The following is a 24188-nucleotide window of genomic DNA, read 5'->3' as shown; positions in this document are numbered from 1 at the left end:
AAAAAAAAAAAAAAAAAAAAAAATCAATGAGATATTTTTCAGTCAAAAGATGAAAGATATTTAAAAGTGAAAAAGTAGATACTACTTTATAGTGAGTGATCTTAAGTATTTGCACAAATGAAGCATTTTGGAAGCAACATAGTTATAGTTGAAAATTGAAACTACCCAGAATGTTTTCTTTCACAATTGGAGAGATTTACCCAGATTTCTGTAAGGGAGGAAAATGCTACCACCTTCCAGTCTCTGTGTTGTCACTAAGTATTTGACTTTTTATTTTTAATGTGATGCTTTCTTTAAAAAATTCTGTAGTATTTAACATCCAGTACTTGTTGAGTGCTTACTATGTGGTAAACACCATTCTAAGCATTTTACATACATTGGTTCATTTAATCCTCAAAAAATTCTGCAATCATTTTTTTTCCATCCACATTTTACAGATGCAGAAACCATCACACAGAAAAGTTAAGTAACTTCCCCAAGGTTACATAACTAGGAAATAGCACAGCTTGGATTCAGACCCTGAAGCTTGGCTCTAGAGTCTGTGCATTTAACCTCTTACTATGCCACATTGTTTCTCAATCGGTCTTCTCTAATTCCACCATTAATAGCTTGTTGTTGTTTTCAGTAACTTTTCATGACTTTGAAAGCAGTTTCACATCTTGATTCTCACAAAAGTCTTGAGCTAAGTAGGATAGGTATTATTATTAGCCATGTTTACAGCTGAATAAACAGATGATATTAGATAACTGTCTAAAATGTATCAGAAACAAGGCTAACATTCTGCCATTTAAAGTCATTGTTCATGTTCCAGGAGAGGTGGACTTTGGAGTCTCAGTAGTGTGACTTTGAATTCTGGCTATACTAGTTGCTGGCTAAATAATTTTGTTAAGTAACTTCTCTAGACTTCAATTTCCTTGTCTGTAAAATGGGAATATTATTATTTTCCTGTCTCACAGAGTTGTGATGGTTAGAAGAGATAACGCATGTGAACCTTTAGAACAGTGTTAGGCTTGCAGTAGGCTATTTTTTGCTTATTAAAAAGCAGAAATTGAAAGTGATAATAGAAGACTGGTAGAAAGGTAAAATGGGCTCTTTTTGCAAAAGAAACTTAGATTAGGCTAAGTTTTCTAAAGCATGACTGATCATCAGAATCTCCCAGGGAGCCTTATTAGTGTACAGATTCCCAAGCTATACCCCATACTTAGTAAATCTGAATCTGTAGGGGTTGAGTCCAGAAATCTTGATTGATTGATTGGTTGAAGGAAATGGGTCTTGCTGTGTTGTCCAGGTGGGACTTGAACTTCTGGGCTCAAGTGATCCTTCTGCCTCAGCCTCCTGAGTAGCTGGGGCTACAAGTGCATACCACTGCACCCAGGTAGAAATTTGTGTTTAAACAGACACACACACACACACACACACACACACACACTCACTCTCTCTCTGTCTCTCTCTCTCTCTCTCTCTCTTTCCCCCGCCCCCTCTTTCTCTCGCCCTCTCTCCCTCTCCCCCCTTCCTGTGAGATTCTGATGGCCAGCCAGGTTTGGGGACCATGAACCAAAATATACAGATGATCCTATCCTGAATGGTCAGTTTTTAATACTTCCAGGTTATTTTTCTTCCCTTATGCTATTATTTTGTTATGAAATAACTGAGTTTAATAGTTATTCTATTAGAATATATACTGTAATAATAAAAATATTACTATAAAGAGACATTAAAAAACCCAATAATTCTAGTTTTTATTTCTGTCTTCAGAACTCTGAACATGCATATGGCAACTTTAGTAACAAGATAAAAAGGCTCAAGTTTAACTTGAAAACTGAAAGGACCAGTTTTCATTGTTAAGATTCAAGACTTTATTTGCATGATGAGTACATAATATGTGACACAGCAGTTGTAAAACTTCAGAGGAAATATGTTTAGCTGTTTTAATAGTTCTTTTATATGTTACTTCTTAGTCTCTCTTTTGCCTTTCAAGTTTTCATAGCCATATGCTCATATACTGTTTGTTCATACACTGGATGGTTGACATTCACATACGGTTCCTAATCCTCATTTTCTCCAATAGGGTTATCTCTTTCACCAAAAACATTGCCTTAAGTTAGAAGCAGAGAAAAACTAACAAAATCCCCACCACAGTAAAAATGACAAGCTGCTTAATCTTTTTTGTTGTTGTTGTTAAATCTGAAGAGTTTAATTTATCTTTTCCTAATTTCAGATTGTTTTTTGAAGTGAACAGGGAATGCCATCAATAAAGAAAAATAGCCTCTTTTTCTTCTTGCTGCTTAGTATTTGCTCAGGTTTCCATGCTTCTCAATTGGCCAAAAAGCAGGTAATCTGAATAAAGAGGAAAAGAAGCAAAATGATGTACAAACTGGATAATTTGTATGCTAAAATACGAAACAGTGCATTTTAAAATCACAGTAAAATAAACATCATATACATTTTACCATTTTAACTGTTAAGGGTATACTTCTGTGACATTAAGTACATTTTCATTGTTGCACAGCCATCACCACCACCATCCACATCCAGAATGCTTTTCATCTTGAAAAACCTGAATACATTTTTATTTTTAATTTAATTATTATTTTGAGACAAGGTCTCTGTTGCCAAGGCTGGAGTGCAGTGGTATGATCTTGGCTCACTGCCACCTCGGTTCAAGAGATTCTCCTGTCACAGCCTCCTGAGTAGCGGGGACTACAGATGTGCACTACCACATCCAGCCAATTTTTGTATTTTTAGTAGAGGCAGGGTTTTGCATGTTGATAAGGCTAGTCTCAAAATCCTGACCTCAAGTGATCCACCCACCTTGGCCTCCAAAGTGCTGGGATTACAAAATGAGCCACTACACCTGGCCTCTGAGTGTGTATGGTTTATTTTTGTTTTTGTTTTCAGACAGTCTCTTACTTTGTTGCCCAGGCTGGAGTGCAGTGGTGCCATCTCAGCTCACTGCAACCTCTGCCTCTCAGGTTCAAGCAATTCTTCTGCCGCAACCTCCAGAGTAGCTGGAATTACAGGTGCCTGCCACCACACCCGGTAATTTTTGTATTTTTAATAGAGACAGGGTTTCACCATGTTGGTCAGGCTGGTCTTGAATTCCGGACCTCAAGTGATCCACCCGCCTTGACCTCCTCTGAGTGCATTTTAAAAAGATATTGAAATATTTGAAGACTGTTCTGTGAAGGCAGGAATGTGGGTAGATTTATAAGTCCTGTCATGTCTGTAATAAGCATGTTGCTGTTTGCTCTGGGAACTCAAGCAGTTATATCTGTAGGAAGATCTCAAAAGAGCACACGTTGGAAGGGATCACTAGCAAGTCCCCTAGGGTTTCAGAACACCAATCTGAACGCTTACCTTTCGTATGTGTTTGGCTTTGATATTTTCATAGACAAAATGCAATTGGAGAGTTGACTTTCAATGAAAATTGTCCGAAAGCACATACCTGGTGAATCAAATTGGGGACCCCTAGTTTCCCAGCCTCTCAAAAGGAGAATGATGAGAGTAGAGTGAAAGCCAGTTAAGCTGCCTTACCACAGTCAGTTTCATGAGTGTTAAGGGTGAATTTCCTTTTGAGAAGAAATGGAAGTTTCTTGAATGGTTTGCAAAGTCTTAAAGGGATCACGGAAACCTGGAGTATTATTGCTTTCCTTGTTTTAGAGCTGAAATTATGAAGAAAATGCGTTTTATGCATATTTCTTTCAGTGAAAGTCACAAGAATTTTTTTTTTTTTTTTTTTGGCAGAGTCTAACTTTGTCAGCCAGGCTGGAGTGCAGTGGTGCCATCTTGGCTCACTGCAACCTTCGTCTCCCAGGTTCAAGTGATTACTTGTGCTTCAGCTTCCTGAGTAGATGAGATTACAGGCATGCAACACCACACCCAACTAATTTTAGTAGTTTTAGTAGAGACACGGTTTCACCATGTTGGCCAGGCTGGGCTCGAACTTTTGACCTCAGGTGATCTGCCTGCTTTGGCCTATAGGCATGAGCTACCATGCCCAGCCACAAGAATGTTGCTGATTTTTGTACCTGATGATCTGAGATTTTTTTCCTGGTTCTAAAATTCTGTGATTTCTTCCAAAGTTCAGGACCCAAAGAAAGTTGATGCCCATATGCAAAGTTCTGTTAAATCTAGGGAGTGAATGTCAGACATATGATTATTTTTTCTAGATTAGAGGATAGGATCTTGATGAGGAAGTCATTAGTGACTTCCCCAAGGTAACATGGCTAGGAAATAGCAGAGCTTGGATTCAAACTCATGAAGGTTGGCTCCAGAGTCTGTACATTTAACCTCTTACTATGTTTATAATAATTATTAGGTAACAATTATATTGAATAAAGACAGGGTCTTGCTATGTTGCCCAGGCTGGTCTTGAATTCCTGAGCTCATTCAGGATAGGATAATGAGAATTGGAGTCTAGTAAAAAGTGTCCAGACATTGTTATGTCAAGCAGAATCTACATGTAAACATATTTGGTTTAGCTGAATGTGGTGACATGTGCCTGTAGTCCCAGGTGCGCAGCAGGTGGGGGTAGGAGGATTGCTTGAGCCCAGGAGTTCAAGGTTTCAGTGAGCTGTGATCCTGCTACTGCACTCCTGCTTGGGCAACAGAGTGATAATCCACCTCTAAATATTAAAAAAAATAATTAAAAATATGATATGCAAATTTGCTTGTAAGAGGTAAGAAAGGAAGGAAGCTCCATGGCTGTTTCACATTTGTGTGTGCTATAACATTTGGATTTATTTTTTTATTTTTATTTTTTTTTTTTGAGACGGGGTTTCGCTCTTGTTCCGCAGGCTGGAGTGCAATGGCGCAATCTCGGCTCATCGCAACCTCCGCCTCCTGGGTCCAGGCAATTCTCCTGCCTCAGCCTCCTGAGTAGCTGGGATTGCAGGCATGCGCCACCATGCCCAGCTAATTTTTGTATTTTTAGTAGAGACGGGGTTTCACCATGTTGACCAGGATGGTCTTGATCTCTTGACCTCGTGATCCACCCGCCTCGGCCTCTCAAAGTGCTGGGATTACAGGCGTGAGCCACCGCGCCCGGCCTGGATTTTTTTTTTTAATGGAGTCTCGCTCTGTCTCCCAGACTGGAGTACAGCAGCACAATCTCAGCTCACTGTTACCTCTGCCTCCCTGGTTCAAGTGATTCTCCTGCCTCAGTCTTCCAAGTAGCTGGGATTACACGTGCATGTTACCATACCCATAAAAATTTATTGTTACCATACCAATAAAAATTTTTGTATTTTTAGTAGAGATGGGATCTCACCATGTTGTCCAGGCTGGTCTTGAACTACTGACCTCAGGTGATCCACCTGCCTTGGCCTCCCAAAGCGCTGGGATTGCAGGCGTGAGCCACCGTACCCAGCCCGGATTTCTTTTTCTTCAAGTGTACAATTCAGTAATACTATCCGATGTGTTTGGTTCAGATTATTTTGTGCAAATGAGATTTGTTCCAAAAGAAACTCCACAGGAGACAGAATTACTCTTATTTAAAATGCTCATATTCTCAATGGTGGTAAACAACAATTCATAGAAGATTATGAAATGGCTAGGTGCAGTGGTGCATACCTGTACTCACAGCTACTTGGGAGGTTGAGGTGAGAGGATTACTTGAGCGCAGAAGTTCGAGACTAGCCTCAACAACATAGCAAGACCCTGTCTCTTAAAAAAGACAGGGTTTTTTAATAATTAAAAAAAACTCATATTTCATATGAGTTTTTTTAAATTATAAAAAGTGAATGTTTTTCTTTCCATTTCTACCCAGTTAAAAAATAATTCTCTTCCTTTGTGCCTATTGTTTTTATTAGACAAATTATTTGAAAGAACAAATCTAAGTTGTGGTTTTAGTCATTTAGGATTCCTTCAGGTGGTATTAGTGCATGAATTCAGCCAATTCTTTGTCTATTTATTACTATCATTATTAGTATTATTATTACTAATAGAGACAGGTTCTTGCTGTATTGCCCAGGCTGGTCTCCCAACTCCTGAGCTCAGAAGATCCTCCTGCCTCAGCCTCCCAACGTGCTGGGATTCCAGGCCCTCAATTTTCTTTGGGTACAGACTCAGTGTTTTCTGCATTTACACACTGGAACTAAGGCGAACGAAGAGAGTAGGGGATGTGATTGGGGCAGCACTTTGCTTGTACTTATTCCCTACTTCTATGCACAGCCTGGTCCTGGACACTTTTTGTGACAGCCAGTGTTATTCTCAGCATCTCACTGCCTCTTGTTTTGTGAGACATACTGGGATTAAGGAATGATTATTGAACTCTAAAAGTTAGTTTTGTCTTAGTGTGACTGAAAAGTATTTGGTATAATTTTCATTGTCATAATCTTTGCCATTCCTGTGACTTACAGGGACTTGGAGAAAAAATTCAGATAGTATAGCACTGTCAACCTAAATGTGAAGACATTACTTAGCAACACCTTTTCCCCCCTTCTCAAAAGTATTTATATTAGGCCCCAAATTTGTATTTTTGGTTAAAAATGTCATTGCAGATCCAAAGTTTCATTTTTCATAAACTGTTTATTGGATTGTATAAAGTCCTCTCTCATTCCAAAAGAATATTTTTGCTGTCAAAATATCTCTGAGTAAATGGAAGGTGTAGTTGTTTGATATCAGAAAAAAATAAGTTAAAATTCCTAGATTTTGACTGGGTGTGGTGGCTCACACCTGTAATCCCAGCACTTTGAGAGGTTGAGGTAGGTGGATCATGAGGTTAGGAGATTGAGACCATCCTGGCCAACATGGTGAAACCCCATCTCTGCTAAAAATACAAATAATTAGTTGGGTGTGGTGACACATGCCTGTTGTCCCAGCTACTCAGGAGGCTGAGGCAAGAGGATTGCTTGAACCTGGGAAGCAGAGGTTGCAGTGAGCTGAGATCTCACCTCTACACTCTAACCTGGTGACAGAGAAAGACTCCATCTCAAAACACAAAAACAAAAAATCTTAAGATTTTATCTACTACATATGGGTGTTTATGCTCAGAAAAATTTAAATATTTGTCCTCATCTACCAAAAACTTAAAAGTGGTTAAACATAATTATGTTGTAAGATATAATTTAAAAATTTTGTACTAAAGGGAAGTTGAGGCTGGGCATGATGGCTCATGCCTGTAATCCCAGCACTTTGGGAGACCAAGGCAGGTGGATCATGAGGTCAGGAGTTCAAGACCAGCCTGGCCAACATGGTGAAACCCTGTCTCTACTAAAAATACAAAAATTGGCCAGGCGGGCACCTGTAACTCCATCTGCTCAGGAGTCTGTGGCTGAGGCAGAGAATTGCTTGAACCTGGGAGGCGGATACAGCAGTGAGCCAAGATCGCATCTCTGCACTCCAGCCTGGGAGACAGAGCGAGACTCCGTCTCAAAAAAAAAAAAGGAAGTTGCTAAGAAATAGAGCAATAATTTTTGTTAATTTGGAAACCATGGCAACACAGTAAATATTATGTTTCTTATGTTATGTCTCTTAATTTGTCTTTCAGTGTTCTTTTGGCATGAGTGTCATGGAAAAGTAAACAAAATTAAACACAGTGAACTCTGAGCCTTAGCTACCTGAGTTAGTCCTTTTCTTTTTCGAGACGGAGTTTTGTTCTTGTTGCCCAGGCTGGAGTGCAATGGCAGGATCTTGGCTCACCACAACCTTCCCTTCCCAGGTTCAAGCAATTCTCCTGCTTTAGCCTCCCAAGTAGCTGGGACTACAGGCATGCACCACTATGTCCGGCTAATTTTTTATTTTCAGTAGAGACAGGGTTTCTCCATGTTGGTCAGGTTGGTCTCAAACTCCTGACCTCAGGTGATCCACCTGCCTCGGCCTCTCAAAGTGCTGGGATTGTAGGTGTGAGCCACTGTGCCCGGCCTAGTTATTTTCTTTGGATGTTTTACTTTCTCAAATTTTATATTTTAAATTTCTTGAAATTAAGGCATAGTCTACAAAGGCCCAGATTATACAGTATCTCTCTTCTTTCCATGCCGGTTGCATAGGTTTTATATTATGGATATATGTGCAGGCTGGCAATTCAAGACTTCATTGGCTCAGCTAAGGGCATTTCTGTCAAATTATAAACTGTGAATTTGTCTCCTTTAAAACAGAAGTTTTAGCACCATCATCACTGTGACACAGAAGTTTTAAAGCTAGAGGATTTTCTTCTTTTAAAGTCGTTTGAGTGTGTTTTCACATACTACTGTACTATTTTGTTTTGTTTTGTGACGAGGTCTTGCTAGGTTGTCCAAGCTGGACTCGAATTCCTAGGCTCAAGTGATTCTTCCACCTTGCCTCCTGAGTAGCTGGGATTACAGGCACCACCACCATGCCTGGCTTGTTTTTGAAAAACTCTGAACACAGAAAGATTTTGGCAATAATACAAGTATCCATGAGCCTAATACCCAACATCAACAAATGTTAACCTTTTGTCACAGTTGTTTCAGATCTTTTCTTTAAAATGTTAGGAAGAAAGGAAGGGGGAACGAGAGAGAAATCAAGTTTAAGGCCCTTTGTTTCACTCCTCAGGCCTATTGCTCGCCCTCCTCCTATTAAGGAATCATTGTGATAAAATAAAAATTTGTCCTTCCTGTTCATGTTTTAAAGTTCTGATAACTTCTGGTCCCACCGCCTGGAGCCAATGTGTAGCTATGAGGGGCCATGTCTCGCCACCACTGCCCAGGCTGGCTTTGGTGTTGGGTGCCAGGCCTGCCTCACCTGTCTTGGGGTGCCCAGGGTAAAGGCAGGAGTAATGGTTATTCCTGTAAGCAAACTGAAGTGTGACAACAGTCTCAAAGGGTCTGGGCCATCAGCCATAGCATCTAGCCCCACTTAGAGGATTCTGTCAGAGACTAGTTGATTGTTAAAAGGTTGCAGAGCTTGAGCTAATTTACCCTGAAGTGTATTTCCTGATCTAAAAAGCTTCATTGCTTTCTGCTGACCGTAGCCCCAGATGAGAGTTACTACCAGGGTGGAAAATTTCAACTTGAAACTGGACTTCCTGATGCATACAACATGGTGCCTTCCAAAGTGAAATGCCTGACCAGGATCTGCTACCCCAACATCCCAGAGATGGGGGAGATATGTCTAAAGTTTACTGAGGTCATTCGATTGACAGCACTGGCTGGGCTCCCATGAGAACATTAAAGATGTTGTTTGGAGATTAAATTCTTTGTTTACTGATCTTCTGAATTTTGATGATCCACTGAATATTGAAGCTGCAGAACATCATTAGGGGGACAAGGAGGGCTTCTTGAGTAAAGTAGATGACTACATCAAGTGTTACACTAGATGATAAAAGGAGTAGATTGCAGTCCCGTGGACTGCGTGTTACAGTTTGTTTCTAACATGAAACAGCGGCAAAAGGCAGCACCTCCTCTCCCGTCCCCTGACTCTCCCTCCCAGTCCCCCTGGATTGTCCCAGTCTTGTGACCACATTGTTCTGAAGAAGACCATCCTCATGACTGCCCATTGTAGATGGAGAATTCAACATAAAGACAGCAAGAAAACTTATTTGGGTTTCTAAAGAGTTATCTGCTTACCTTGTGTTTTAGGCTGTTTTTGCATTGCTGTGAATACCTGAGACTGGGTAATTTGTAAAGAAAAGAGGTTTAATTGGCTTATGGTTCTGCAGGCTGTACAAGCATGGCACTGACATCTGCTTGGCTTCTGGGGAGGCCTCAGGGAGCTTTTACTTAAGGTAGAAGGTGAAGCAGGAGCAGTTGTGACATGTGGCGAGAGCAGAAACGAGAGTGCAAGGGGGGCAGCCAGATCTCATGAGAACTTACTGTTGTGAAGACAATACCATGCCGTGAGGGATCCACCACCATGACCCAAACACCTCCCACCAGGCCCCACCTCCAGCACTGGGGGTCACATCTCAACATGATATTTGGAAGAGACATCTAAACTATACCACCTTAACTTGTTGACTTTTTGAACTTGTATTGTTTAGGCTGTTGGTGAAATTCTTTAGAAGTTATAATGCAGAAACTGGACCCCTTCCTGACACCTTACACTAACATTAACTCCAGATGGATTAAAGACTTAAACATAAGACCTAACACCATAAAAACCCTAGAAGAAAATCTAGGCAAAACCATTCAGGATATAGGCGTAGGCAAGGACTTCATGACCAAAACACCAAAAGCATTGACAACAAAAGCCAAAATAGACAAATGGGACCTAATCAAACTCCACAGCTTCTGCACAGCAAAAGAAACAGTCATTAGAGTGAATCGGCAACCAACAGAATGGGAAAAAATTTTTGCAGTTTACCCATCTGACAGAGGGTTAATATCCAGAATTTACAAAGAACTGAAACAGATTTACAAGAAAAAAACAAACAAGCCCATTCAAAAGTGGGCAAAGGATATGAACAGATACTTTACAAAAGAAGACATGCATGAGGCCAACAAACATATGAAAAAATGCTCATCATCACTGGTCATCAGAGAAATGCAAATCAAAACTACATTGAGATACCATCTCACGCCAGTTAGAATGGCGATCATTAAAAAATCTGGAGACAACAGATGCTGGAGAGGATGTGGAGAAATAGGAACACTTTTATACTGTTGGTGGGAGTGTAAATTAGTTCAACCATTGTGGAAGACAGTGTGGCGATTCCTCAAGGACCTAGAAATAGAAATTCCATTTGACCCAGCAATCCCATTACTGGGTATATACCTAAAGGATTATAAATCGTTCTATTATAAGGACACATGCACACGAATGTTCATTGCAGCACTGTTTACAATAGCAAAGACCTGGAACCAACCCAAATACCCATTGATGATAGACTGGACAGGGAAAATGTGGCACATATACACCATGGAATATTATGCAGCCATCAAAAACGATGAGTTTGTGTCCTTTGTAGGGACATGGATGAACCTGGAAACCATCATTCTCAGCAAAATGACAGAAGAACAGAAGATCAAACACCGCATGTTCTCACTCATAGGCGAGTGTTGAACAATGAGAACACATGGACACAGGGAGGGGAGCACTACACACTGGGGTCAGTTGGGGGGAAATAGGGGAGGGACGGTGGGGGGTGGGGAGCTGGGGAGAGATAGCAAGGGGAGAGATGCCAGATGTAGGTGATGGTGAGGAAGGCAGCAAATCACACTGCCACGTGTGTACCTATGCAACAATCTTATATGTTCTTCACATGTTCCCCAAAACCTAAAATGCAATAAAATAAATAAATGGAAAAAAAAGAAAAGAAAAAAATCAAATAGGATATATGTAGGTGAGAAAAATAAATAAAAATCTAGAAGTTTGAAAAAAAAAAAAAAGTTATAATGAACTCAAAATTGAGGCTGGAGCTTTCTTATTCTTTTTGCAAACAAAATTGATTTTCTGCCCAAGTGATACTCATGACGTGTTCAGTGTAACTTGCAAATTGGAATAAGAAACCTACTACAAATTGTTATTGTGTGCAAATGCTCTTAGTATCTTCTATGAATGTTGGCCCTGTCTAGATGTTGTAAAGTTTCTCAGAATGCATAAAGCCTTTTACTGTAGACATTTTTATTGAAATGTGTATTTTATTTAATTTAAGTATATTTTTGTACCAATTACATTTTTACAATGTAATGCTTCATTTTTTTGTATTCTCATTTTGTGTTTTGTATTTTCATTGCATAGGGCAAAAATGTTGGGTTGGTTGAGCATGGTGGCTCACGCCTGTAATTCTAGCACTTTGGGAGGCCAAGGTGGGTGGATTATGTGAGCTCACAAATTGAGACCAGCTGGGGCAACATGGTGACACGCGCCTATAGTTCCAGCTACTCAGGAGGCTAAGGTGGGAGGATTGCCTTGAGCTCACGGAGGTCGAGGCTGCAATGAGCCATGATCATGCCCTAGACAACAAAGCGAGACCCTGAAGCACTAAGTGTGCCCAAATAGCAAATAAAATACTGGAAAACTGATGTCAAAGATGGAATTTTACACCAATAAGTGATTGCTGATCTGCAATTCATGTCAAAATGTAAGGGTCAAAATATTTAACCTCAGATACAGTACGATTTCATGGTTTCATTTTTCCCTTAAGTAATGCATTTAATTGTTCATGGTGTATGAAATATTTGTGCAATCAGAAAAGAATCAAATAAAAACAGGGCTTAAAATGACTTAGTTTTCCAATGAAGCAACAAACATACAAGGTATGTTTCTCTACTGGGTGCCAGAAACAATGCTTGGCACCTATACGAAATTAAAAAGTGAGGAGCGTAATTTATACTCCATTGCCCCCTCCCCAGATCACATAGTTACATTTTATATTCTTGCTGAGGGAATAAAGCATGTATATATGAACAAATAGGAAATGGTCATAAAAACAGATAGTACATATGGTTTCCACTGTATAGATACTTTCTGAAAATGGTAATAAGACCTATCTTGAGAGTTAATCATGAAAATTAATTGACATTTATATTAAATCAGTACATAAATTGTCACGAGTGTTTCAAATGTTAGTTTATTTCATTATTATTAGGAATATTATTATATGAAGGAGTAGAATAATGGAGAAAGCATGGAATTTGATGTTACACACATTTGACAAAGTTTGGCTCTAAAGCATGCTAGGTGGGTGATTAAAGTTATTTTATTTCTTTGAAAAAAACAAACAAACAAAAAAAACAAAAAAAAACAACCAACTAGGAAAGATGTCGAGTCAACTGCCAACTGAAGTGAAATACAAAGAAGCTATGAAAGACATGATTCATTTTGTCCAAATGCAACAAGATTATGGCTCTAAAAAATCATCTGTTGCTCTCAGGTCCACATGTGGCAAGGACATTTTGGAGCTCTTTGAAACTCAATCTGAATGATAAAAATTAAAACAAGCAAACAAACAAAAAGGCAGGGAGCCCATTCTCACATGCTGCCCAGAGGAAACTGGCTAGAGCTGGGACCTGCTGGGGTTGGTGTTCCTGCGGTAGTCATATGACTGTAAGCCAGTAGCTACTTCTTAGGGTGCCTCAGCCCAAGCAATGTCTGATGCCACTGAGACTGTACCTGCGGCCACCTTCTGCATTTGCTTTGGCTCTGGACCCTGCTCGGGGGTGAGCCTCTTAGGCCTTGGGGGACCAGGAATCAGCAATGGCATATGCCATACTTGGCCAGTTTAATGCACATTGGAGGAAGAGCCTGGAAGTGAGGCAGGTGGATTTATTCCAGCTTTTAGACATTTGAACCAGTGAAACCAAATGCAAATAAATGTTTGTCTGGTTTCAAGAAAAAGTTTTAATATGTATCACCATAAACAGCCTTGCTTAATGGGTTTTTGTGTATTGCCTTCTAAGAGCTCTGTAGACAACAGGTGTGTAAAACAGCTAGCACTATGATGGGAAACTGCCAGAATTGTAAGTAGTTCAGTATGGCTGGAGTGGGGTTAGGAAATGGGAGGAGGTGATGTTAGAGAGGAAATAGGGACCAGTCATGAAAGGATTTGTGTGCTGAGGAATTTACATTTGATTTTCAAAGCTTGGGGAGCCATTAAAGGGTAAATCCTTTTTTGGATTTGAATTACAGTATAATTGCTTTAGTCACCCAGTGGATAGTGAGTGGTAGGAGGTAGAAGGCAGAAAACAGTTAGGAAGCTGTTATAGTTATTGATTGATTGATTGAAACAGGGTCTCACTGTGTTGCCCAGGCTGTAGTGCAGTGGTACAATCTTAGCTTACTGCCACCTCTGCTTCCTGGGTTCTGGGATTACAGGCATACACCACAACACCTGGTTAATTTTTGTGTTTTTTACAGAGATGGGTTTTAAGACAGTGACAGTGGGAATACAGAGGAAAGTCTGGATAGAAGAAATAGTAAAGAGAATCTTGATGGAATCTAGTTGAGACTCAGCAACTGAATACGGAGAGAGGATAGAAAAGAATGAGGACTCTATTGCAAAAGTAGTTGGGGTAGTTGATGGGGAATATAAAAAAGAAGAGGAAGATTAAGGGAAAGATTATAAATTAAATTAGGGTTGTATTGAGTCTGAGGTTCTAGTGGGAGAGCCTCAATTTTTTTTTTTTTTTTTTTTTTTTTGAGACAGAGTCTCACTCTGTTACCCAGGCTGGAGGACTGTGGCACGATCTTAGCTCACTCCAACCTTTGTCTCCTAGGTTCAAGTGATTCTTGTGCCTCAGCCCCCTGAGTAGTTGGGAATACAGGTGTGTGCTACCACACCTAGCTAATTTTTGTTTTTAGTAGAGACGGGGTTTTGCCATGTTGCCCAGGCTGGCCTTGAACTCCTGAGCTGAAGTGATTTGCTTTCCTCAACCTCCCAAAGTGCTAGGACTACAGGCATGAGCCACTGCTTCCGGCCTCAATTAAAAAAGAAAGAAAAGGCTTCACAAATTTGCATGTCATCCTTGCACAGAGGCCATGCTAACCTCTGTGTCTGTCCAGTTTTAGTGTATGTGCTGCCACATAATTGAGTCCACAGCCTCAATTTTTAATAGCAGTTGGATCAGGATTGTGGGAGAAAATTCTAGGTTGGGCATAGAGATTTACAGTCTAACAGTATGACCTGGGAGAGAATATAGAATGACAAGAGCAAGAGATCAATCAAGCTTGAGAGCTTTGGTTATATTAAAATTTAAGAGACTAACAGGGAAAAATGTGCTTATGAAGGATTCTGAAGTAGAGAGATCAGAGAATAAAGTGGAAAACCAGGAGACACTAGAATTGGGGAAAGCTAAGAGATGGGAGTTTTAAGAAGGAATGTGTGTTTAGTGATATCGGAAGTCCAGAAAGGACAGACGAGTTAATAATAGAAAAATTCTATTGGGTTTGATAGTTAGAGGTCATTAGTGACTTTTGCAATGAGCAATTTCAGTAAGGTGATGTGAGCAGAAGCCAGATTGCAGTCGTTTGAAGAGACTGAGAAGGTAGGAGGGAGGTGTGAGAAAACTTAGCTGTAGAGAAGACAGGGTAGAATTGGACGAGGGTGAGATTTTCCACTTGCCTTTTAAAGATCAGAGAGACTTTGAACCTAGTTACGATGAAGAGAGTGAACCAAGAGAGGTAGAGAGCAAAGATGAGGAAGAGAGATCAGATAGTTGGGACAAAGTTCTAGGGAGGACATCATAAAATAGAGGGTGTGTATGTGTGTGAATGTGTGTTGCGGGGGCTTGGGAGGGTTTGACTTTCAACAACAGCAGAGATAGCTCTTCCAGTAGAACCACAGGAAAAGTAAGAAAGAAGGGTAAGACTGGGAAGTCTGTTAGTGGCTTTGTGGGGTGTGGCGGGAATGCCTTCTTCAGACCTTAAAATGTCTTGTCATGAAAACGTTGGCACAGGAGTGGAAATACTGAAAGTATCAGAATTGTAGTCATGAATAAAGTGCTGAACTGGAAGGTCTTGCAGAGAAACTGTTTCCATTGGTAATTCAGATCATTTATGTTATGTATCTTGGAAGTACCTTCCTGTTTTTCTTGTTGCTTTTTAAATAGGCTACACATTTTTACTGTGACACAGTGTTGATGGGTACCCATTTTGTTTTTAAAAACCTTGTACAGTTCATTATGCAGTAGTCTCTTCTTCATGTGGTTTCGCTTTCTGAGGTTTCAATTACTTACGTTCAACCACAGTTTGAAAATATTAAATGGAAAATTTCAGAAATAAACAATTTGTTTTTGTTTAAATTGTGTGCTGTTCTGAGTAGCATGCACGGTCTTGTGCATGAATCATCCCTTTGTCTAGTGTATCTACACTATATGCTACCTGCCAGATAGTCTCACAGGAGCTGGCTCTGTTAGCAGGTTGACTGTCATGGTATCATATTGTTTTGTGTTTGAGTAATCTTTATTTTATTTAATAATGACTCCAAAGAGCAAGAGGATCCTGACAATTTGGGTATGCCAAAGAGAAGCCATAAAATTCTTCCTTTAAGTGAAAAAATGGAAGTTCTCAGTAAGGAAAAAAATTGTGGGCTGAGGTTGCTAAGATCTGTGGATGCATCTTCTGTTCAAATTGTGAAGAAAGAAAAAGAAATATGTACTAGTTTTCCTACTGCATCTCAGACTGCAAAAGTTATAGCCACCGTGTGATAAGTATAGTTATGATGGAAAAGACTAGATTTCTGAGTGGAAGACATGAATAAAAACATGCTCTGATTTGTGACAGTGGGATAGGGCTTGGTACCATCCGCAGTTTCAGGCATCTATAGGAGGGCTTGGAACTGATTGCCCTTGGATAAGGAGGAACTACTGTATACGTACATGTATGTACAGAGTACATACATCCTGAAGAAATACACTTATTTGTGGTTCATTACATACAGTACTTAAATATACATACCCTTCCCCTCTTTCCAGATAGTAGTCTCAAGTGAAATTCAATTTATGGATTATATTTTAGGGAAACAGCACTGTCTAAACCATTGAATAGGTTCCATCTTAACTTGTAGACCCATTGGGTGTATGGAAAATTTAGAATACGATTGATTGGCGGTGCATGAGTCTCTGATTTGGAATGCCACCATGAGCCACAGCAAGTTTATTTTAGCCTGTTCCCCTCTGTTTATTTAACTGAAGCAGAACAAAGTCCAGATTTAAAATTCAGAAAGTTTAAGAATGCTTTGATTATTGGACATCACAGAATATAGCTAATCACATTTTACTTCGAGACGTTTTTACCTCACTTTTTCCTTGGTGTTTCAGGTAAATTAATTCAACAATGGAATAGTAAGGATGGTGGCAGCCTGGCGACAAAATAAAAAAATGTTGCCGGGCGCGGTGGCTCAAGCCTGTAATCCCAGCACTTTGGGAGGCTGAGGCGGGTGGATCACGAGGTCAAGAGATCGAGACCATCCTGGTCAACATGGTGAAACCCAGTCTCTACTAAAAATACAAAAAATGAGCTGGGCATGGTGGCACGTGCCTGTAATCCCAGCTACTCAGGAGGCTGAGGCAGGAGAATTGCCTGAACCCAGGAGACGGAGGTTGCGGTGAGCTTAGATTGCGCCATTGCACTCCAGCCTGGGTAACAAGAGCGAGACTCTGTCTCAAAAAATAAAAATAAAAAAATGTTGTCACTGCTTTTTAGTTCTTTTGTATGTATATACCCATAAATGGAATTATTGGATCAAATGATACTTCTGTGTTTTAGCCAACTTTATTTTGTTTTGTTTGTTTTTTGAGACAGAGTTTCACTCTGTTGCCCAGGCTGGAGTGCAATGGTGCGATCTCAGCTCACTGTAACCTCCACCTCCCGGGTTCAAGTAATTCTTGTGCCTCAGCCTCCTCAGTAGCTGGGATTACAGGCATGCCACCACCATGCCCAGCTAATTTTTTCCATTTTTAGTAGAGACAGGGTTTTGCCGTGTTGACCTGGTTGGTCTTGAACTCCTGGCCTCAAGTGATCTACCCTCATTGGCTTCTCAAAGTGCTGGGATTACAGGCGTGAGCCACCACACCCAGCCTTTATTTTGAATTTAGTTAAATCTTGGTTGTCCTTTATTATATCCCATTTATTTTGTATGTATGAGGTGTATATTAAAATTAATCTATAGCAGCTCTTTCATCTGATTGTATTCCAAGGTGAAAATGGTAATGTTAACTACCTTGAAGTATGTTTTATGTACCCATAATTGTCTATTCAAAAATAATTTAAAAATATATCACAATAAATTGTAGAGCATACATTTCATCTACTATGTTGGAATCAGTGTTGGCTCCTTGCTACTGTTGCTTATCCATGTTGTTTCAAGCATCTAGTAACAATGTATAGAAAGAACCAGATAAAGTAGTTTTAAATCCTGTTTATTTCTTTTAAAGCATGTGGTTTTAGTGGCCTCTCTTTAACACAATCTCCAAGGGAGGTAACATATAACTCTAGTTGGCTAAGTAACAGAGGGAAAGGTGTTTGTGTCTCTGAAGCCCACCTTCATTCTGTTCCCTTCCTTTATATAGTTAAAAATGTCTTATTAAAGAATAGATTTTAATTATCTCTAAGTTGGGTTTTATGAAGGAAGTCTCATTTTAGTATAGATTGTACAGAATTGGCTACAGACAAATCTTAGAAGGATAAGAATCATTCCACTACCATATAGAAACCAGACAGAAGATTTCTAAGCTATTTCCTTATCTCATTTCCTTGATACTGTGACCTATGGCCTACAATTCATTTGTTGTTGTTTTTTTGTTTTGTTTTGTTTTGTTTTGAGACAGATTTTCGCTCTTGTTGCCCAAGCTGGAGTGCAGTGGCGTGATCGTGATCTTGGCTCACTGCAACCCCTACCTCCCAGGTTCAAGCGATTCTCCTGCCTCAGCCTCCCTAGTAGCTGGGACAAAAGTCATGTGCCAGCACGCCTGGCTAATTTTGTAATTTTAGTAGAGACAGGGTTTCTCCATGTTGGTCAGGCTGGTCTCGAACTCCTGGCCTCAGATAATCCACCTGCCTCAGCCTTTCAAAGTGCTGGGATTACAGGTGTGAGCCAGTATGCCCAACCTTCATTTATTTTTTTAGTAGACATTGAGGCACAAAAGTTGTGGGGTGAGGGAAGCATGGAATTTTAATACAACATAATAAAGCCACAGTAGAGCCATGGGTATAGAGCCTTACTTTATGAAAGAGGGAATGGGGGAAATCTTCATAGATGGTGATATTTTACTGGGTAAGAGAAGGGAGAACAGTTGCTGCCAAATAGTTTCTGAAGAGAACGCAATAGAGTCCAGGAGTGGAGAGAGATGGGATGCATCCAGTACATGTGAACCAAGTAGAGTAGTCCCCTCTTATCCATGGGAGATACATTCCAAGCCCTCCAGCAGATGCCTGAAACTGGATAGTACCAAACCTGATTGCCATCAATCAGAACACGATTCTGTTCATGTTTTCCACCTACAAATGTAATGCCGTCTCCATCGTAGCTGTCATGCACTGTGACTGTAGCTTTTGCAGTTTGAGGTGCAGCAGTAAAACTAGCACAAATTTCTTTTTCTTTCCTCACAATTTCATGGATAGATTTGTTCTTACCATAGATCTTAGCTACCTCAGTGCATGATTCCTTTTTCTTTAAGTTTACAACATTCACCTTTTCACTTAAAGGAAGTGCTTTATGGCTTCTCCTTGGCATACCTAATTGGCAGAATCACTCTTGCTCTTCAAGGTCATTATTAATTAAGGTGAGGATTACTTCAACACAATCACTGTGATTTGATAACTGAGATAGTTATCAAACAGGTGGGTAGCATAGACAGCATAGATGTGCTGGACAAAGGGATGATTCATGTGCTGAGAGACTTTATCATACTATTCAGAATGGCTTGCAATTTAAAACATGAATTGTTTATTTCTCAAATTTTTCACTCAATATTTTTGTACCTTAGTTAACCATGGGAAGCTGAAACCACAGATAAGTGGGGGACTACTGGACTAGCAAGTAAGATGGAGACCTGACTATGAGGAGTCCTATTTCTGTTTTGCCTCTCTTCTTTTTTCTGTTCTTCCTTTTGTGCTGTTCTGTGGAATTTTTGCTTTAACCATAAGTAATAAGGAGTTGCCAGAGGATTTTACACAGTGGGATGACATGATCAGAAATACGTTTTGAAAGGCTGATTTTTCTATCATATAACCATATAGAAGATGAATTATAAGGCAGATTCTGGAAGTAGGTAGATGGATTTGGAGGTAATTGCAGTAGTGCAAGCAAGAGATGAAAAATTCCTGTGATACAATTCCATTTATATGAAATGTCCAGAATAGGCAAATGCGTAGACACAGAAAGTAGATTAGTGGTTGCCAGGAGCTGGGAGGAAGCACTAATGGGTACCAGGTTTCATTTTGGGGTATGAGAATGTTCTGGAATTAGTCATGATCATAATACATCCTGTGAATATACTAAAAACCACGGAATTGTATACTTTTATTTATTTTTGAGGCAGGATCTTACTCTGTTATCCAGGCTGGAGCGCAGTGGTGCAATCTTGGCTCAGTGCAGCCTCCACTTTCCAGATTCAAGCAATTTTCCTGTCTCAGCCACCTGAGTGGCTGGGATTACAAGTATGCGCCACCACGCCTGGCTAATTTTTCTATTTTTAGTAGAGGTGGGGTTTCATCATGTTGCCCAGGCTGGTCTCAAACTCTTGGCCTCATGTAATCCTCCTGCCTTGGAAAGGCTGGGATCACAGGCAAAAGTGCTGCACCCAGTTGGAATTGTATATGTTTATTTATTAATTTTTTTTTTAAGATGGGGTTTCACCATGATGGCCAGGCTGGTCATAAACTCCTGACCTCAGGTGATGCACCCACCTCGGCCTCCCAAAGTGCTAGGATTACAGGCGTGAGCCACCGCGCCCGGCCTTGTGTACGTTTAAATAGTGAATTTGATGATATGTGAATTCTGTCTTAATTTTAAAACAGAGAGAGGTGGGGAGTGGGGAGATGAAGAGTTCTCGAAATGAGCAGGAACAATGAGATAAAGAAAGCTGAGATGGGTTTGATAGAGACTCAGTGGTAGAGAATTATCAGTACTTGGGGACTGATTATTGGCAGTCTCCAAAAAGAAAGAAAGGTTGGCTCTGAAGATTCTAGTTTATGTGATTGAATTAATTGTGAAAAAAGTGCTGGAAAAAGAGCAAGTGTGGAGAGGCATATAACAAACTGTGTGAAATGTGTTGAGTGTGTAATCAAGAAGTTAAAGGTAAAGGCCCAGATTTGAGGAGAGACTTAGGAATTCGAGAAAGAAATGACTTTATAAGAGCTGATTGAAGCAATCAATCAAACTTGCTGAAAGATAATATCTTGTCCTCCCCATCTCCTTTGCAAAGTCCCATTTGTTCTTTATTTTCAAATCTGTTGTACAGGCTGTTTTTGTTGTATAAAGCTGAGTTTTATATTACTTTTCAGGCAGAGGCAAGGCTGGCAGCAAAACGGGCTGCCCGGGCAGAAGCAAGAGATATACGCATGAGAGAACTGGAACGGCAACAGAAAGAGGTAATTTGAGGGAATAACCCTAATTTCATGCTTGTCTCGCCCAGAATCAGTACTTGGCTAGGTTATTCTGATGTGAATCTCATTTCCTTTGAAACACTGAGAATAGTATAAACTGATATGTGCATTTTATCAAGCCATTCTGTGCCAGCAAATTAAATGTGATATTTGTTTAAATAGTAACAACAAACACATATATAGCTGTTATTATGTACATTGTTATAAGTAATTAGTATTATGAGTGCTTTTTTATATTAGCTAAGGTAACTTTAGCAATGACAAAGCGTAGCATAGCTCTGATTGTCCTAAAATTTGGATGAATTATGATATCTATATAGTAAAACACTATAAAGTCATCCAGACTTACAGTTTTAAAGCATATTTAATAATGTAGGAAAATATGTAAGAATATGAAAAAAAGGCAAACCAAAACAATTGATAGGACTCCAATTTTATATTACAAAAACCAGTATCCATATATAGCATCAAAACCTACTAGAAAGAAGTGATTATTAATACTGTGGTTTGTCTGTGGTGGAATTATTGTTGGTTTTACCTTCTTTCTATGCTTTTCTATAATTTACAAACTTTCAATATGCTTTTATCATCAGAAGGAAAGCAGAAAAAAATTTTTTAAGAATAGGTATATGGGGCTGGGCACAGTGGCTCATGCCTGTAATCCCAGCACTTTGGGAGGCCGAGGTGGGCGGATCACCTGAGGTAGGGAGTTTGAGACCAGCCTGACCAACATGGAGAAACCCCATCTCTACTAAAAACACAAAATTAGCTGGGCATGGTGGTACATGCCTGTAATTCCAGCTACTCGGGAGGCTGAGGCAGGAGAATCTCTTGAACCCAGGAGGTGGAGGTTGCAGTGAACCGAGATTGTGCCATTTCACTCCAGCCTGCTACAAGAGCGAAACTCTGTAAAAAAAAAAAAAAAGGCATATGTAATTGGGCTGATTAAAAGGAAATAAATATGCTTTCACTTTTCTGACAATGACTTGGCCCTGAAAATTTCCATAATATTTTTGATGTTGTAGTAGTATGAAGGAGCAAAAGCCAATGGGACAGTATTAAACATTTTCTTTTAATTTTGGTGGTGAATTTTCTGTGAGCAGGTTAAAAAGCAATGTAAATATTTTATATTGTCACAGCTCAAGTAAAACAGTAACACTTGACATGTTGCTAATTTTCTTTTAACCTAGTGTATAGTTTCAAATATGGAATGCAGTTCTTGGAGTGAATTGGAAGTGTTACAATTCATTGTGGTTTCACTCCTAAAATTATACTAAATATAATAGTAAGTGGATGAGCTGAGGTGGGAGTATCACTTGAGCTTGGGAGTTTGAAGTTGTAGTGAGCTATGATGGCACCACTGCACTCTACCCTGGGCAACCAAGTGAGATCCTGTCTTCAAAAAATACATATAAATAAATACATGAATGAGACAGTTATTAAATATAAGTTCTATTCACCATTCTCTAAAATACAGGGAACAATGCATCTCTTATTATTGAACATGTTTAGCTTACTAATTTTCTGTATTTTGATTGTATAACTTTGAGTCAGCTATCATTGCTCTTTAGGGAAAATGTGTATGATTAAGGCTTTTAAAGAATGCATTATGATGGAAACTGTTTGGTTTATGAAACTTTTGCATTTCTAGTACTCTCATCATTCCTTTGATCGGAAATGGGGACAGATTCAGAAGTGGCTGGTAGGCCAGTATTGCCTGTCCTGCATGTTGTGATCAGTTGCTGAAATAATGCAGTCTTGAAGTAAAACGTTAACTAATAGTTTGCAAAGTAAACTTATCCTTGTCTCTCTGGCTGCTTTATTGTGAGCACATAAGCAGAAGTTGGTAATAGTTACAATACAAAATATAAATGACTAACATTTATAGTAAAATAAATGATGCATACATACACAATCCAATCCACAATAGGATTGTCAGTTACTAGAATGAAGGAGATTTTTCTGTATTTACAATTTCTTCTAATTATAATACCCTTTTTGGGTGGGAGTGTGCTGTTGGGGCATGAATAGGAAATGAAAAGGTAGGAAGCTCAGAAACGAATTCAACTTTGAGTACATACTATATACCAGCACTGTGCTAGTGCTTTTTACATAGGTTTTTATTTCATATTATTAGACAGGTATTACTGTCTCAATTTTATAGATATGTTTATAAAGAATTGATGAAGTAAATAACTTGCATAGTCCTTTGCAGAACCAGTATTTGAAGGTATGAGAGAGTGCCACACCTGCTAACGTGTTGGAAGGTGAATGTTCCGGGAAGAAAAGGACCCACGTCCTCCTGGGCCTCCCATTAGTGTTAGTTCAGTCGACTTTCCATGAACCTAATGATTCTTTTTAAACTGGGTATCTGTCTTAATCAGTGGTGTATCTGAAAGAGTAAATATAGTTTTTAAAGTTTCCTAATTTGAAACCGAAGGAATGACTTTAGCCTCAACTTAATAAATACCATTTGTTGACAGATAAGATGGCCAGGTGTATTCATGGGACTGTGGTTTTCTTTTAATAAAACCATTCATCCTTCCTTCAGATGAACTTTTAAAAACAAAAAGTATATTTCATTTTCATTAAATTTATCAAAGCATCATTTTGAACAAATTAAGGTATCATACTATTTGTTCGTTCTTTAGCTCTTTAGTACTAATAAGGACTTTTGGGATAATGATGATGTCTTATTTTCCTCACTGTGGAATAGAGGGATACACCTTGTAACTGGCAACTAAGAACACAGTTTGCTGTAATCTTTTCTGGTTGTCCACTGGTATAATTTATTCAAGAGAAACCAATTGGCAATATAAATAGTACTCCAGAAATACCTGGGAAATGAAGCTTTTTATTCTTCCAGAGAAGGAAGAATCTCTGAGTAAAAACCGGAATGCCTTGCCATTTTCTTTCTTTTTTTTTCTTATGTAATTACTGGAAATGTAGCCAGTGTAGGATATTATCTTTACGGTTCAGTTGTCTGGTGAGTAAGAATGTTTAAATGCTGGTCCCAGCTTTGTGATCTTAAAGATTCTTACTTAATTCTTCTGTGCTGCAGCTTTCTTACTGCACAATGAAGGGATCAGAGTAGATGATCTCTAAGGACTCTTCTAGCTCTTAAAAATGGAGTTGCAGCCGCTGCGCAGTGGCTCATGCCTGCAATCCCAGCACTTTGGGAGGCCAAGGCGGGCGGATCACGAGGTCAGGAGATCAAGACCATCCTGGTGAACATGGTGAAA

General features: G+C 39.5%; 1 protein-coding gene, 1 long non-coding RNA gene and 2 pseudogenes across 31 annotated transcripts in view; 3 read left to right on the top strand and 1 right to left on the bottom strand.

Annotated features, from left to right (window-relative positions):
* The window catches only part of LRRFIP2 (LRR binding FLII interacting protein 2), a 131647-nt gene that overhangs the window by 35202 nt on the left and 72257 nt on the right, over positions 1-24188 (top strand). For 15 of the 30 annotated variants that reach the window (XM_032269954.1, XM_032269991.1, XM_032269944.1 and 12 more), the window contains 2 exons: positions 20845-20931; positions 22598-22648. In XM_032269954.1, coding sequence (XP_032125845.1) covers positions 20845-20931; positions 22598-22648 — 138 coding nt within the window. The remainder of the gene's footprint in view (positions 1-20844; positions 20932-22597; positions 22649-24188) is intronic. The other 15 variants (XM_032270108.1, XM_032270090.1, XM_032270078.1 and 12 more) reach the window with 1 other exon arrangement.
* Positions 4706-14037, top strand: LOC116544052. Its single transcript, XR_004265791.1, has 3 exons — positions 4706-4717; positions 13553-13558; positions 13909-14037. It is a non-coding gene; the product is annotated as an uncharacterized LOC116544052 (long non-coding RNA).
* LOC116544047 lies at positions 7865-10087 on the top strand (annotated as a pseudogene).
* Positions 14330-14424, bottom strand: LOC116544854 (annotated as a pseudogene).

The sequence above is a fragment of the Sapajus apella genome, unplaced genomic scaffold, assembly GCF_009761245.1.
Source record: "Sapajus apella isolate SASKATOON/1434 unplaced genomic scaffold, GSC_monkey_1.0 scaffold4, whole genome shotgun sequence".
In the NCBI taxonomy this organism is placed as follows: domain Eukaryota; kingdom Metazoa; phylum Chordata; class Mammalia; order Primates; family Cebidae; genus Sapajus; species Sapajus apella.
This window is presented reverse-complemented; position numbering and strand designations above follow the sequence as displayed.